At 41.2% G+C, this 16,048-nt stretch overlaps 1 protein-coding gene across 2 annotated transcripts; it reads left to right on the forward strand.

Annotated features, from left to right (window-relative positions):
- Nucleotides 1-240: 240 nt before the first annotated feature.
- Nucleotides 241-14,063, forward strand: nars1 (asparaginyl-tRNA synthetase 1). 2 transcript variants are annotated; one of them, XM_038733029.1, is made up of 15 exons: nucleotides 241-446; nucleotides 4,444-4,526; nucleotides 4,721-4,786; nucleotides 5,255-5,347; nucleotides 5,525-5,614; nucleotides 5,781-5,859; nucleotides 6,075-6,145; nucleotides 6,751-6,837; nucleotides 7,454-7,675; nucleotides 7,939-8,138; nucleotides 9,365-9,500; nucleotides 9,682-9,795; nucleotides 11,073-11,204; nucleotides 12,457-12,588; nucleotides 12,914-14,063. In XM_038733029.1, the coding sequence occupies exons 1-15, from the start codon at nucleotides 404-406 to the stop codon at nucleotides 13,043-13,045; spliced, it is 1,680 nt and encodes a 559-aa protein (XP_038588957.1). In that variant the 5' UTR covers nucleotides 241-403; the 3' UTR covers nucleotides 13,046-14,063. The 2 variants fall into 2 exon arrangements, with proteins under 2 accessions (XP_038588957.1, XP_038588958.1); XM_038733030.1 differs by having other exon boundaries at nucleotides 241-425.
- Nucleotides 14,064-16,048: the final 1,985 nt, after the last annotated feature.

Consider the following 16,048-nt stretch of genomic DNA (forward strand, 5'->3'; position numbering starts at 1 on the left):
TGAAGGGAATGAAAACATCACGGCTAACAGGAGCAGGTTCACAGGGGTCACTGGAGTGTGGTGGAAAACAGGTGGAAGTGGACAAGGCAGGAAGTGTCTAGTCAGCTTTCTTAGGAGGACAGGATTGATAGGGGAAATCCAAAGACTATAGGTTAACTAACTCCAGAAGATGGCAGTAATGCAACACCGAGAATGCAGGCTGCAGTTAAACCTCAACGAAGAAGAAGCAGCAGCAGTCTCCTCCTCCTCCGCGCTGCGGCTGGGCTGATGCAAAGTTGCATGTCCGCAGTTGAATTGACACCACCGGCAGTCTGTTCTGGGGTTTAACGTTAACTTCCATTTTCTGAATAACAGTTATTTAGTTTCCCCCTCCGTAGCGAACTGTCGTAGCACCTGGGCTGACATGGCGACGGAGATAACGAAAGGTGTGGAACAAGTCTCAGTGGGTAAGAAGAAATTTAGATCAGCCAGAGCTAGCAGGTAGTTAGCTAGCTTCCAAAGACATGTGAATGCATATTGCATCAGTTGCGGTGATGTTAGCATGCTAGCTAACGCTGATTTCTGATTTTGAAACGCTAAGTTTGGCTTCTGGCTCGATATTCATTCATAAGGAGAGAGTTTCAGTCGCATAATTTACCTGCTGCTGCTGCTGAATGAATGACAGTCCCAGATAAATACTGTGAGCCCGGCAGAGGGGACTGTGGGCTAACAGTTAATGTTTAGCCATGACAGCTGTCAGTTAAAACCTAAAACCCGGCGCATGAACCGGCCTCGCTTTAGAATTCTGTCTTTCAGTCAACAGACGATGTAAAATAGTCAGCAGGGTCGCGCTCTGCAACATATTTCAGTCATTTGTGATCCGTTTAAAATAATAGATTCGCAGATTTCAGTTTAGTCTCTCGGAGGTAGAGATATGCGATACCACTTAATTCCTATATGATAAAAAAAAAAAAAACAATTAAAACCCAGGCTGGTACTGCTGATACAGATACCAATACTTTTTACATTTTATTTCTAGTTTAATGTGACTCCCCCTCCGTTTCTGTATTTATGAGGGGAATAAAGAGTAACGTTAGGCTGCAGGCTTACCAATTCCAAATAACAAGACATCAAACTACTGTCATATTCTTTAATTGTAATAAAAATACCCAGCTCAGAACTGCCGCTTCATAACATCATCGTATTACTGTGATTTAATCTCAGATGTTCAGCGAAGTTCCAACCAACCGAAGGCTCGTGTTATTTTACAAAAGCTGGCTACTTATCATCTCTGCTTAAAACTGCTGTTTACTTTAGCAATAAAACAATGACAACAAAACTAATTTTATTCTATCCTGTGGTTTCCAGAATAACCACACAGGCCTAATGCGGAAGAGAGAGTACAAGGTGGGAGATGTATGGGCTTGGTCGTGATTTGGTCCCATCTCATTTCCTCACTCAAACTTAGGGCCTGGCAATAAAGCCAAAACTGTTATCATGATTTTAAAAAAGGATATCATTCGATATCGATAAATGTCAGATCATTATTTCTTTCAAGTTTAAAGGCAGATTTTTGCTCCTGAGCGAAAGTTGAAGAAACCAGACGGTTAATTGTGGTTTTAAACTATTCTTTATGGTCAGAACATGACAAACACAACAAAACTGAGGTAGAACATTTAAAACAATTATGAACAAATATGCATGCAATATGAGTAAAATGAAGTAAAATCTTTGTTCAGGCTGTTTTCCTCAACAAAAAAATATATTAAACAACAAGTTAAGTGCTAATTTTCTCGGAATTCAAATGAATTAAATTAAACATTTTTTATATTGTTGTTGTTTGATTGGCCAGCCCAACTCAAACCTTATTTATGATGTTGTCCTGCAGGTGTCTACAGTATTCCTGCAGTGATAAAATGTTTGGTCTGAGAAACCAGTGTTTCCATTCAGTATCTCCACAAACTGCGCCAGCCAGCGGAGTGGAGCAGGGCAGTCTGTGGAAATACTAAAATTTAATTGTCGAGTGCAGATGTCTGTTAGATCACCAAAATACTTCTGAAGACGTAAACCACTGCTGCTAACAGGGAACTAAAAATAGGGGAGGAAGAAATGGTTTTCCCAGTCAGGTGTGGAAGTACTTGACGTGCCTGCACAGAGCTTGGCCATATCGCTAAATGAGGCTTCAAACCTCCCTGCAGAATCCTGGTGGTGGCATCACCAGCAATACATCCATGTTCTCTATTTCTGTATAGTCTGGTAAGCTGCAGATGACTAAGCACTAGGCTTGGGTGATACCTATTCTTTCCACAATAAATCCACAACAATAAATCAGTGCAATCACTGCAATAGTTTGTTTTCAGTGCAAATGAAATAGTTTCAAGTCTGTATGTGAGGCTCACTGCTGCATACTTTAGTTCTCTAAATCATTCAGCACTCTTTAAGAAAATGAGCATGTCTGCTTTTTCAGGAGACAGCCAAGTCCGCTCCTGACTGATAATGTCTCCAGCAGTAGAAAATGTATGCTCTGAAGGTGTGGATGATGCTTGCACACAGAGATACCTCGTTGCTACGACATGGCCAAAAATGTTATCACGCTAAAAGAAATTCAAAAAAATGTCAAATCATTATTTTTGCTCCTGATTTTTGCTCCTGAGGGAAAATTGAAGAAATCAGATCGTTATTTGTGTGGTAAAAAAATGTCTTCACGGTCAAAACGTGACAAACACTTGATGCCAAACAGAGGATCACTTCCTAAGTCTGAGGTAGAACATTCAAAACTATTAGGATAAAATCTTTTTTTCAAAAAATATTATTAGTAAATCTTTTTTCAGTCTCTTTTCATCAACAAAATTAATGATCTTAATAGAAAAATGAAGTGCTAATTTGTAAAATTTTTGAGGAAAATTATATTGTGATAATTATCATGTTTGTGTTACTGCCCAGACCTACTTGTTGCCAAATTATAAAGCATTGGCAGAGTGTCCTTCATGTCCCACCACCAGGTTACTGGACTCACTGAGGACAGCGCAGATGGAAGGAATCTGTAGTGCTTTATCTCTGCCTGAATCTTATCTGTAGTGCTGACAGTGGTTTCTGTTCTTACTTCAATTTCCATGTCCTCCAAAGCAAACCGCTCCTCAAGGGTAGAGAGCTTTGGCCTCTTCTGTGAACACATAAGTAAAGAAATAAAGAAAAATCAAAAACACTATTACGGTAAATACAAACAAGATCGTTTTCTTCTGCAAATTAAATGGGCGAGAAAAAATAATGATGTCGTTATATTTTCTCACCAGTGTTGCTACTGCAGCTGCACTGTCTTCAACAGACGAGCTATCATCTCGGGCACCCCTCTTTGAGCCCCTGTTCCATCTGGGCCTGAATCTATATTCAGTAGCATACAAATTCATCTATTGATCTACAATTGAAGAGAAGTAGAAGATTACTAATAACGATTAACACCTGTTCTGGGGTCCTTCTGATCAGCTCCTCCTCCACTCTTTATCTGCCACTTTTGACTGGAATCTGGGATCCAAGGCTGTACAAGTTGGCCAATTTTGTTTGTTTGCTAAACGTTATCCTTACCTGTAGGAGTCTCAGTCGTGGCGCCGCTGCCTTCATCAGTATTCTCGTATGGTGGGCATGTTGAAGCAGGCTCGGTGGCAGTAGGGCGCTGAGACGATGCCTGCACCCGCTCGGTCTTCTTGCAGTCGAAGATGGAGCGACTTTCTGCTCTTAAGTTAATTCCATGCAGTGCTTCATCGCGTCCACATCTTTTACATCTAGCGATTGGCTTTGGAATGCATACACATTACAGCCTCAGGCGTGAGCCACGTCTCTGCGTAACCAGTGTGAACTAGTGTTTACATCCCACCAGCCAATTACAAGCACTTTTAGATTAGGGCACATCAAGCATGCTGCATGCTTATTGGCTCATTGACTTTGACGAGATGAAACCTTTAGGTATCAAAATTTGGTTCCGAAAGACGAGACATTTTTTGACACCCGATGGTATCGAGGCAATTCGGTCGGTGCCAAAAAACTATTGAAATCAATACCCTGCCCTATGGATTTCTCCTCAGGCAAGTAACACCAGCGATTTAGAAGGCGGCAGCTTTACTGGAGGGAGACTTTTCTGGACTTTTCTGTCTCAGGGAGAATCAGTTTCCTACCTACGATCCAAACCGGGGCAGAGAGCGTCACACTCTGCTCCACCTGGGTTGCAAAATGTAGATAAATATATTTGTTCAGTGCCTTTTTATTGGGCCGTGACTTATTCCCCAAAGCTCAACGGCTCCTACTGAAGATGTAAATCTATGTTAACAAATCACAAATGGGCTGAATACTTTTCTAAAACAGCTTGAAACTGTAGTTTTTATCAAATGTTAGTCATAGACGAGTAAATTTGGTAGGTATGTTCTATGCCTGAGAGGGAGTGCTGCTTCTCACTCATCCTCTGTTTCACAGGTCAGCTCTATGTATCAGACAAATGTGGCAGCGACCAGGATGGGGATGGCACAGAGGAGAAACCCTTCAAAACCCCTCTCAAGGTAAACGCCCGCGTCTTAAAGTACCTCTGTTGTTTTATTTCATTGTGTCCAGATATGTTGCTTAAAATGCATCATGCTACAGGATGTATTGTTAATAGTAGAAATAGCATTTGGGATATTATTGATATTGCTGCACTGGTTAATGCAGATGCACTAATATGTCGCTATGTCATATGTTCACTGTACGTGCACAGGCTCTGATGTGTGCTGGAAAGGAACCATTCCCCACCATCTATGTAGAATCACAGAAGGAGGGAGAGGTGAGTTTAAAAGAAAGTTTTTCCTCATTTCCTAAAGGTACAATGTGTAATTCCTGACTGTCAACTCCAAACTAATAGGATGCACCATTTCACGTCCTTTCACAAGAATTGCACTAATTGCAGTAATGACAAGGTCAAAGACTGTCAGGATACCCCTAACAAACCTTGCATCGTGTAGCAAAGTGTATACTTTCCAAACTTCCGCTCTTGCCTCATCTCATAACAGTGACGCCAGGCGGTTACAAGATGTAAACTATTTTTTCAGTCGGTCTACTACTTGGTCTATACAGTCTCAATTTAACGTTAACGAGAATTACAGATGCACCTTACTGCAGTGACTCACTATCTGCTCTCGAGGCACAAGTGTTATTACAAAACAGGGTGGGCTGGGGCTAGCTGCTTAGCAGAGCTGTTACTGCTGTAACTGTAATTCACTGTGTATGTGTTTCTTGTCTTTCTCTTCCTCAGCGTTGGGCTGTGATCTCTAAGACGCAGATGAAGAACGCAAAGAAGGCCTTTAACCGTGAGCAGATGAAATGCGATGCCAAGGAAAAGAAGGAGGTGAGTGTTCTACGATACGCCTCGCGTCCCGCTAGAGCAACATAAAACAGTCATCAATGAATCAGAAAATCTCATTTAAGGGTGGTTTTTTTTGGTGTGGGGTGTCCTAATTCATGTTTATACAACCGAGAAACAGATACAGTGTCTTTAAATGTTTGCTCCATGTTTGTTGTGCAGGCAGACGACAATGAGAGAAGAGAGAAGAACCTGGATGAAGCCAAGAAGATCGTCATTGAGAACGACTCCAGCCTGCCTGAGCCTGAAACGGTCTCTTACACATTACATATTGTTTCTAGTTTATTAGTCCTAATGTACCACTTTTAACCTGTTATTTAGCATTTCTAACTGAGTTTAAACAGTTAATAAATCTTTGGTACCCCAAACACAGCTGTGCCCTATCGTGCTAAAGTCCTAAAGATGTGTGTGTTTGCAGGCTAAAATCCATCACCTGGAGGCCAAGAGAGGTCAGAGAGTCAAGGTGTTCGGATGGACTCACCGCCTCAGGAGACAGGGTGAGGAGCCTTTTTAAAATAAAAAGTAGTACGCATGTTTTACCCATCGTAAAATCTGGCAATGTTGTGATAAGTATCAGTCTTCTGAGTTTGAAGATGTTTTTTGTGGCATATTTGTTCGAGCTTCAGAGCAGGAAAGGAAACACTTACTTACTTTGAACTCAGTTGAAGGTTTGACTCGTATTGGTTCACTGTATATTTTCTGTCTCCTGCAGGGAAGAACCTGATGTTCATCGTGTTGAGAGATGGAACTGGATTCCTCCAGTGTGTCCTGTCTGATAAACTGGTAAACTTAAAAACTTCCCCATGTTACACTTTGTGCAGTGAGTTACATCACAGTGCTGTCACGTCTGGTCTTCATCCATGTTATACAACATTTGAAGCTAAGACAGGTTTGTCATCTTCATAAAGCGTGTATGTGTGGAGGGAGAAACGTTTTTAATTTTCTGTTTCTCAAATGTTCGATAAAACAAGTAATTTTATTCTGAAATGGAACAAACTTGAAACAATGAATGTTAAATAGAGGATACAGTTTAATCAGAAAACTATATATCTATATACCTAAATTAAAATAAATAAATTAATATATATATATAGATATATTTTGTATTCACCTTGTTCCTGGTTGATATTACCACACTTGTCTCTAGTTCAGGTTGTGTTTGTGACTCAGGAATAGATGCCAACTAAAATGTACAAATGTTCAAATGAAAATAAGGCAAAATAAAGCTTTTAATCAGAGCATGCTCAAAACAAAATGTGTGTGATTGGTCAGGCAGATAACCAGCGGGTAGGAAGCCACCTGGCTTCACTTCAAACACAACTTATCGATATCACACCTACTTGAGCTAAAATGTTGATGGTGACTTGTTTTCTCATTCTTGTCTTCAGTGCCAGTGCTACAATGCCTTGGTTTTGTCCACAGAGAGTACTGTAGCTCTGTACGGGACTGTCACTCCAGTTCCTGAGGGCAAACAGGTAAACACACCTGCTGCAGCTCACACCTGTAGTAATCTGATCACTGTGTAATCCACACATGGTGGTTCTCAGAAAATTAGAATATTGTGGAAAAGTATGTTTCCTGTAATTTAATTCTGTATAATGACCAAACAAAATATCACTGTAAAATAGCCTGCATAGGTGAGATTGAATTGGTACTAAAACATGTAATCGGATAGTTGTTGGATCCACACAAATTTGCTATTTGATAAATTCATTTATTAAGGAAAAGCATTTTCCATTCTATGGTTTCTGATTCTCAAGTGTGAGGATTTGCTGTTTTTCTCTGTTTTATATCATTGTAAATTGATTATATGGACTGTTGGTCAGACAAAACAACATTTGAAGATCTCAAGACCCTCATGAATTTTGATGGGTATTCACTATTTTATGACATAGAAAGTCAGAAAATGATTAGTTTAATGATTAGTTAAAAACATTAAAGAATAATTAGTTGTAGCCCTAAACTGAGCCACAGCTGAAGAGATGGACTTTTTTTTAGTATCACATGTTAAAATAATTAACATGTGACATTAGGGGTGCAGAACACAAACATGAAGAAGGTCTTAAGTGAGTTCTCGTCTTCCCCTCCCAGGCGCCCGGAGGTCACGAGCTGCACTGTGACTTCTGGGAGCTGATTGGCTTAGCTCCGGCGGGCGGGGCTGACAACCTGCTGAACGAAGAGTCGGACGTGGACGTCCAGCTGAACAACAGGCACATGCTGATCAGAGGGGAGAACGTCTCCAAGATCCTCCGAGTCCGATCCACAGTCACGCAGTGCTTCAGGGACCACTTCTTCAGCCGCGGATACTATGAGGTGAGGCGCACACGCTGAAATGAAGTCATCCCTTTTTGCTGTCAGGTGATTTTCAAATTTGTTGTTGTTGTTTTTTTACTTTTGAAAGGAGGAAAGTCTTCGGTAGGCTTCCAATGGCTGGTGTCCTACTGGAATGCTTAGTTTTGTGTGATAATGTCTTACTTGACATAGTAAATGTAGCAATATTACTGAAATCTGAAGGCTGTGAGCTCAGGATCACATGCTCTCTAACCACTGTTTGTTTGTTTCTTCTCTGGGTGTAGATCACTCCCCCGACCCTGGTGCAGACTCAGGTGGAGGGCGGCTCCACGCTGTTTAACCTCAACTACTTTGGCGAGCAGGCGTACCTGACGCAGTCCTCCCAGCTCTACCTGGAGACCTGCATACCTGCCCTGGGCGACACCTTCTGCATAGCCCAGTCGTACCGGGCCGAGCAGTCCCGCACCCGCAGACACTTGTCTGAGTGAGTGTGCTCTTATAGTTATTATTACACATATAGTAGTAGCATGGTGTAGGAAATACGGCTAAAAAAGGCTTTTTTAGGCTGCTAAGCAAGGAGGGGATAAATACTGAAGCCAGCCCACTGAGGGTCTTCACAACAGAGGAAGAGATTGTAACGACTCCTAGTCTGTTTTCTGCCACCTCTGTCTCTTTGGACTCCCGCGATGCTTTCAGTAACCGTTCAATCTCGATGGCGGTCCATGCAAAAAAAATCTCTGGTGTGGTCCTTCATCTGTAGTAGTACTTTCTTCTTTGGCTGCATCTTCTGCAGCTGCTTCATGTTTACACCGGCACACACATGCCAGGTGTACGTGAACGGCCACTAGATGTGCGTTTTCAGTCGTTTTAGTATTGACAGATCAATTCTGAAACGCAGCTGAAACGCTGCTGCGGACAGAGATCGTTTTCATTTTCATTTTAAGCAAAAAAATGTTGTACTGTACCAAAGAGTACCTCCCGCTCTCTTTGATAACCAACACTGTAAAAAAACAGAATTCATGATTAAGTTGTTTTATTCACATAATTGTCTGTTTCTGACAAAAGTTATGCTGTGACCGCAGATACAGTCTGAGAGAAGTTGTCAGTGTTTTTCTTAAAGCCTTGTGGTTTTTATTTCTTGGAAACTGATGAATAATCCCCCAGCAGCCATTATACTTTCTTTTAGGCCGCTGCAGGAGGGAGAGACTCCTTTCTCTCGTTCTCCTCCCCTCTTGTAAGCAGTACAGTATAACTTTGTGATGCAAAAGCAGATCACCATAATAAACCATGATCAGTGTAGCTTCTGTGCTTCACAATATGCACTGGTCTTCTGCTCATTAACGCTCCGGAGATATGCGGCATTTTCTGGACTGCCACCACATGAAAGCAGGATGGAGAATTACAAATACAGAATTGTTACAGAACAGTCAGCCATAACAAAACCCATATATGGGTGTTGTAAAGCAGCATGTGATGGAATTATGTGACTGTATTCTCTCATCATGTCACCTGCATAAATCAGAGTACAAAGTTTTACATACATGAGTTATATTAATTACACGAGCCACAAACTGTCGATTTTACCTCGTCTGACCTCTGCGCATTGATGAATATGTTGGTCAAACAGTTTTCTGTCTTCTGAAACTGAGTTAGTAACCCTCCTGCATTCTGATTTATTTATGTATGATTCTGAATTTCTTTTGTGTCTAGATACACTCACATCGAGGCTGAGTGTCCCTTCATGACGTTTGAGGATCTGCTGAACAGACTGGAGGATCTGGTGTGTGACGTGGTGGACCGAGTGCTCAAATCCCCCGCTGCACAGCTGCTCTATGATATCAACCCTGTACGTCACAGATTGATAAAATGTTGATCATCATTTTGATGATTGATAAACAAAATAACGGCGATAGTAATGTTGCACTTCAAAGTTCATTTTTGAGCTTTTGATCATGTCATCTTCATAAGCATATGGAGTCGATACTGTATATTAATTAATATTTTCTTTCATGTCGTCTCCCCCCCAGAACTTCAAACCCCCCAAGAGGCCGTTCAAGAGGATGAACTACACTGAAGCCATCGAGTGGCTCAGAGAGCACGACGTCAAGAAGGACGACGGCTCCTACTATGAGTTTGGAGAGGTGACGACTGAACACGACACACGCGCCCACGTATCAGAATTTCTAACACACACACATCATTCTCCAAATGAGTTATTGACAAAGGAACTCTCGTCATGACTCACAACTTTGAGCAGAAGCCCAGAATTCACTTTGTCAGTAAGTCAGGGTCTGCCTGATGCAGGTTCAGTTGGAGATAAATGCATAAAAGAAGGCAGAACATAAAGCACTTCCATGAGTAACACCAGTCAAAGTAAAATGTACAATTGAATATAATGAAATAGTACTAATATAATAAGAAGAGTTGTACAAAACCTTTTTCTATATAAAGTAGGTGGAAAGAAAGAAATCAGGAGGGGTACTTTTATTAATTAAGGATTATGCTTCCATACATTGACTGTACATAAAGATGGATGCCTCTCCATTTCCTCCCTCTGTACAAAAATGAAATAAAAAAAACGTCTCTGATACGGGCGCTGCCGTCTTTCGCTGGTGACGTGATTTGGAGCCAGAAGTCTGCTAGTTAGCGCAGGCTCTTTCCGTACACTCAGCTGTCAATCATGAACTAAAACCCCCTTTTTATAGCATCAAATAACTAATTAAAACCAAACTAATTAGAAAATTCGACACTTGAATCGCAACATCAGCACGACCTATACTGCAGGCAGCCACTAGGGGGCGATCAAGGTGTCATGTCGTCCATCTTTCTATACAGTCTATTGGGGGGGACACAATGGACAGATTAATAAAAGAATGGTCAAAATCAGAGTAGCAGGGACTGAGCTGAGATATCCTGACTTACTCTGTAGCATGGATCCTACATTTCCCACAATTCAACTCGATAGCATCTTTTCCTTAGACCCTGCCTGGTAGCACGCTTCATAATGAGTGAACTGAACTTGACATGTAAAATTGAAAATAGGTGCCTCTTTAATGTGGTTATTGATTGTGAAATGATTAATTTGGGGAGCAGGTGGTTAAACAGCTGATAGCTGTTTGTGCTGCTTTCAGGCTGAAGTTGAGCTGCAGGGCATCAGGTCCAGTCAGTAATAAAGGTCTTAGCTTACCTGCAGTTTTCAGACTCTCCAGCATCCTGCTTTGATCTGTGTGTCACCACATGCATTTAGATTAGCAATAGATTTTTATTAGACAGCATTGAAAAAAAAAGTTTTCTGTAATAATGTGGTTAAAGAAATTGTTACTAAAAGTACTTTAAGGTTTTGACTTTTGACCTTCTTATTTTTGTGGCCTCAGTTTGATTATTGAATTGTGTGTTTCGACTCGTCTGTCTCACTCAGGACATCCCCGAGGCTCCAGAGAGGCTGATGACAGACTCCATCAACGAGACCATCCTGCTCTGTCGTTTCCCGGCTGAGATCAAATCCTTCTATATGCAGCGCTGTCCCGAGGACAAACGCCTCACTGAGTCGGTACGAACCTCAGGGATCAAATTTGAATATAGTTGAACTTTGGGTACTGAGTGTTTCCCATACGTTCATCTATTTGTGGCGGCCCGCCACAACATCAACGCCGGCCGCCACATATTGATTTTCGACTCAGCTCATCCTCTCGCTCGTCCGTCTCTGTCTCTCGCTCTCTCTCCCTCTTCCTCATGAACACAGCTGCACAAATCTGTCCAACACAACACTGTCAATGTCAGAGACCCAGCTTAAAAAAAGTTATTAGCAAGCATGTAAGGAGCCTAGCTAATAAGGAGAGCTAAGTTAAAGTTTGAATACAGCTGGGTTTTCGAGGCTAACATGCTGTATATAGCCGGTAGTCTATATCGACTGTGTGTGTGTGTGTGTGTGTGTGTGTGTGTGTGTGTGTGTGTATTTTACAATTTCCATTGATTTGCACACTGTATGAAAGTCCACATACACTTGTGATACATTTACTTTTTTAAACAAATTTCAGTTCTCATTTAAAAAAGACTAAAAATCTGGAGGGAACAATAACATAATATCTTTTTCTGTATGTTAAGTTAAAATAATACAGGCACAGGTAGCACAGGTTAGTTTACTTCCTCTTTGTTCAGAGATGTTTACTATTTATATTTTTATAATATTCATCTAGCTATTTTTCAAATATGGTCTGAGAGATCTACAGATCAGAAGTCTGAAGATTTTAGTGTGGAAAACTGTGGCGAATGTGTAGGAACCCCACGTTTAGTCATTCTTCAACAGTGGGCCCCTGTAGTTTGTAGCAAATCTCTTTTTAATAGTTTTGAGACCACAGTGGCGCTCCATGGCAAAGGGAATTAGATGTATCTGGCTGTGGATACACAGACATTCATTTTTGATTTTAGTCTTTTCGTGGGATTTAATGACAGAACTTTAAATATAACCTGCTGCATCCCTTTAAAAAGTATATAAAATGTCCAGATAAGATTGTCTCATTCTGGCTAATCCAGTGCACAATGCACAACTTCAGGAAATCTAATATAGGGATGAAGCAGCCTGCTCCATTGGTTTGCAACACGGCCTGGCATGGTGCAACCAGAGATATTATAGTACAGCCACATCTCTGACACATGAGTATATATCACTCTAACCTAAATGGAACACTTTGGAGCTGATGTGTGGTCAGGGTGGAGTGCCACATTACAGCGGAGCAGGAAGCCCTGGAGTTACGTTCTTATATGAACTGATGAGCTGTGTGAACGTCTCGTCCGTGCTGCAGGTCGACGTGTTGATGCCAAATGTCGGTGAGATCGTCGGAGGCTCGATGCGTATCTGGGACGCTGATGAGCTGCTGGAGGGATATAAGAGGGAGGGAATCGACCCGACCCCGTACTACTGGTACACTGACCAGGTAACAGAAAACTAAGGGCTTCTTTTTGTTTTGTTTTTTTACATCCTGGTCCAGAAAGGAATACTATTTAATTCAACTGTATCAGAGCTGAAACCATCTTAATGTCTGATTTATCATTTAAGTGACTTTTTAAGGCAAAGCACAGATTAGAGTTAGTCACTGAGGTGTCGAGGTGAAGCTTGTTTGCAAAAGATGTAGATGAGGTTTAAATGTATAAGTGGGACAAGGCCCTGCTGAAACCTGTCTGGAACTTGACCAGCAGTATGGTGCATACTCTGTTTTAGTAATGGTGTCTGTTAACAGGCTACTGTGTGTTGTGTTTCAGAGGAAGTATGGCACGTGTCCTCACGGCGGTTACGGTCTGGGTCTGGAGCGTTTCCTCACCTGGCTGCTGAACAGACATCACATCAGAGACGTCTGTCTGTACCCACGATTCATCCAGCGCTGCCGACCCTGAAGGCCCCCCCCCACACACACACACACATACACAGATATATCCTGTCAGTATATCTGGACCTGGCATGTTGCAGTGCTCTGTGACCCATAAAATGTGTTGCTGCAATATTAAATCACATTACAAAGAATTCTATGCTTTGTCCCTTTTAGCTCTTATTTTCTGTATAAAAACTCAGTTCTGAGGAGTTAAAGTCTTAACTGTAAACTTCATCATGCCACAAACTTCCCTCCTTATTCCTAGTTTGGTCTGGCTTGAAACCTGAATCTGATCATTTCTGCGTCTGCTCGTTGGCTGATTATCCAACCAGTAATAAACACTGTAGTTTCTTGTTATTGTACAGAGTGTCTGCAAGTCCTGGAGGAGGGGGGGGGGATAAAATGCTGACTTGAATGCTGCCAAATAATAGCTTAATTATTCAATTTTCAACAGCGTTAAAAAGAAAATCATACAAACGTTATTCAGCGTTTTCTAAGATGCAAATGGAATCCTACCGAATGAAATGTGAATCTGTATGAAAATGTCTGTTGGCTGTTTGGGGCCAAAAACTACACCCTTCACAAACTGCGCAGGTCAGATTCACACAAGAAAACTGCGGAAGCACGTTCATCAAAGAAAAAAAGAAAGGTGACAGAATGTTTGCTTCTCTGCTGTTGGAGGCTTGTTAGTACATCAGTCTGTGGACTCCTGTCCTACTGTGGTGGTTTCTGTACATTAGTTTCAATGTAAAAACATGACCACCGCTCTGATCCTCTCTTGGTGATGTTTATTCCTGTTATTTGTTGGCTCAAACTTAAATCACAGAAACAACAGCGCTGCTTTGGTGCACTTTCCATACATTTCCCACAACGGCTTGGTCTGGAAATCAAAGTTAGAAATGAAGTGTTGGCGGCAGCCTGTCCATCAAATCACTGGTGGTTTAGAAATGTCTCGGGGTCTCATCATGTCTGTGTGCACTGCCTCTTCATGTGAAAATACGAAATAAACTGTACTTTAATAAAATGGGAGTCTTGACAGCTTATGTGAGGGTTTTTCTTCAACGTGAATGTGTTGACTCCTTCGTTTGCTTTTCCATTCAGAGCAGACTTCTTCAGACCTTTTCTTTGAATGATGGCTAATGCTGAAGTGTACTACTCACCTGCTGGTGTTAAATTTTATAATCAACTTTAATGTTTTTTCCCTCCTCATCTTAAGGCAAACTAAGTTCATTTATATAGCAAATATAAAGGCATAAAACATGTCAAAGAAAACCAAAATGAGAGAAAACAGATGCAGTTGGTTAAGTCCTAGTTACAGTATACTGTACATGGTAGAAATGTCTAGTGTGTAAGCTGGGATTGGCGACCCTGTACGCAGAATAAGCGGCTGAGGATGGATGGATGTACATGTGTTTTGCAATATTTATTCTGATTTTATTGTCAGTTTTATAATTACTTTTAAAACAGTACTTTTAAAACATTATTTTCTAACTATGTTTATTCCTATCCACCAAAATGTGTTACGCAAGCGCACTGCACTGCCTTTTTAAATGGGCCGCGTTTGCATACTTGTCGCTGCTGATTGGATAACACCTGACACACCCTCCAAACAAGAGAAAACCTGCTGCGTACCGTTTTCAGTGGCCCTGATTCTGCCTTGCATGTTTGCAGCAACCAATCAGCCGCTGAGAGTTGAAATGAGCTAAGCTGCAGTTTCTCAAATGGCCACTAGATGATGCTCCAGGAAAACTAACCGCACCAGCATGACCTGAACGGGGAAACGCTAAACTTCTCTAGAAATTCTGACACAGTGGAGCAACGCCGGCTGCGCAGTGAAGACATGGAGACATGCTTGTGTGCGATTAGCGCTTCCTTCTTATGAGCTGGTGTTTTCTTGCTTTGTGTGTATGTTTGTTTGTTGTGTTTCTGGTTCCTGTTTGGCTCTCTGCTTGATTCTCACGAAGTGTTTTGGAAAGGAAGAAGGAAACGCAGCAAAGCTCCGGTCCAGAAAAACCGGTCTGAGCAGCCTTTGAAGACTAAATGATCTCTTTACAAACTGTTTTGTGCCCCTGATAGTGTGTGGTTAGGGGTGTCCAGATACTTTTGGCCACATAAAGTAAAGACAATGTGCAGTATTCAGCTTGAGAGAAAGAAAAACAATAAACATTTTACTGTCATTGTTCCTTCCTCCCCCATTTCTTTCTTTCTTTCTTTCCTTCCATCCTCCCTCTCTTTAATCTCTGCCATGGTCTTATCTCCTCCCATCCTTCCTTCCTTGCGTCTTTTCTGCACCAGAAACAGGGTTAAACCATAGAACCGTTACCTGGTGTGACCGATAAACTATCTCTGAACACACCAACACACACACACACACACACACACACACACGCATGTGGGCGTGACCGTCAAGAGCGGGGGCGGGGTTATCTTATAATTTAGACAAACGTAGATGTGACGCCAATTACAGGCTCTGCATCAAGGACACCAGAGAATTCAAGCTGCAGACCGGAAATCTGGCAAAATTGTCTTCACAATTAAAGCACATAATTCGTATCGCCAATAAAATCACGTGGCTATAAAGATAAATACTTATGGTTAAAAAACAAAAAACCTAAGATTAAATGTGAGGTAAAACTGTAACAGACCTGCTAGGTATATATAACACCTTTGAATACAATTTCAGTCAGTACAGGTAAGATTAGAAATTAATTATGGTTATTTTGCTTCATAAATGTTTTGTGCGCACATTCCTAAATCATTTTAATTTGGCTCTTCCCAGAGTCACAATTGGAATTAAAACACCTGTCAGTGGTTATGTTTTGTCTGTAGGCTAAATTTGTATTTTAGATTTGTCAATTTCCTCTCTTTTTGTTAACTTTTAATTTTTATTTGCGAAACGAGTGAGCTGTTGTTTTTCTTTACGTAAACAGATAACAGAGAACATAAAATACAGATTATAGAATACAGAAATAGAGATTACAACAGTGACATAAAATTACAAGAAACCTTAAAAAGTCTAAATAAGAAA

Source organism: Micropterus salmoides, unplaced genomic scaffold, assembly GCF_014851395.1.
Source record: "Micropterus salmoides isolate LMB-PRFRI ecotype aquatic unplaced genomic scaffold, ASM1485139v1 Ms_hic_scaffold_20, whole genome shotgun sequence".
Classification (NCBI taxonomy): domain Eukaryota; kingdom Metazoa; phylum Chordata; class Actinopteri; order Centrarchiformes; family Centrarchidae; genus Micropterus; species Micropterus salmoides.

Bases quoted from the DNA above. Each gene is read 5' to 3' on its own strand.
- nars1 (XM_038733029.1), top strand. From the start codon at position 404: ATGGCGACGGAGATAACGAAAGGTGTGGAACAAGTCTCAGTGG. The intron at 4,787-5,254 runs GTGAGTTTAAAA...TCTCTTCCTCAG, and splicing joins AATCACAGAAGGAGGGAGAG to CGTTGGGCTGTGATCTCTAA. The intron at 9,796-11,072 runs GTGACGACTGAA...TGTCTCACTCAG, and splicing joins CCTACTATGAGTTTGGAGAG to GACATCCCCGAGGCTCCAGA.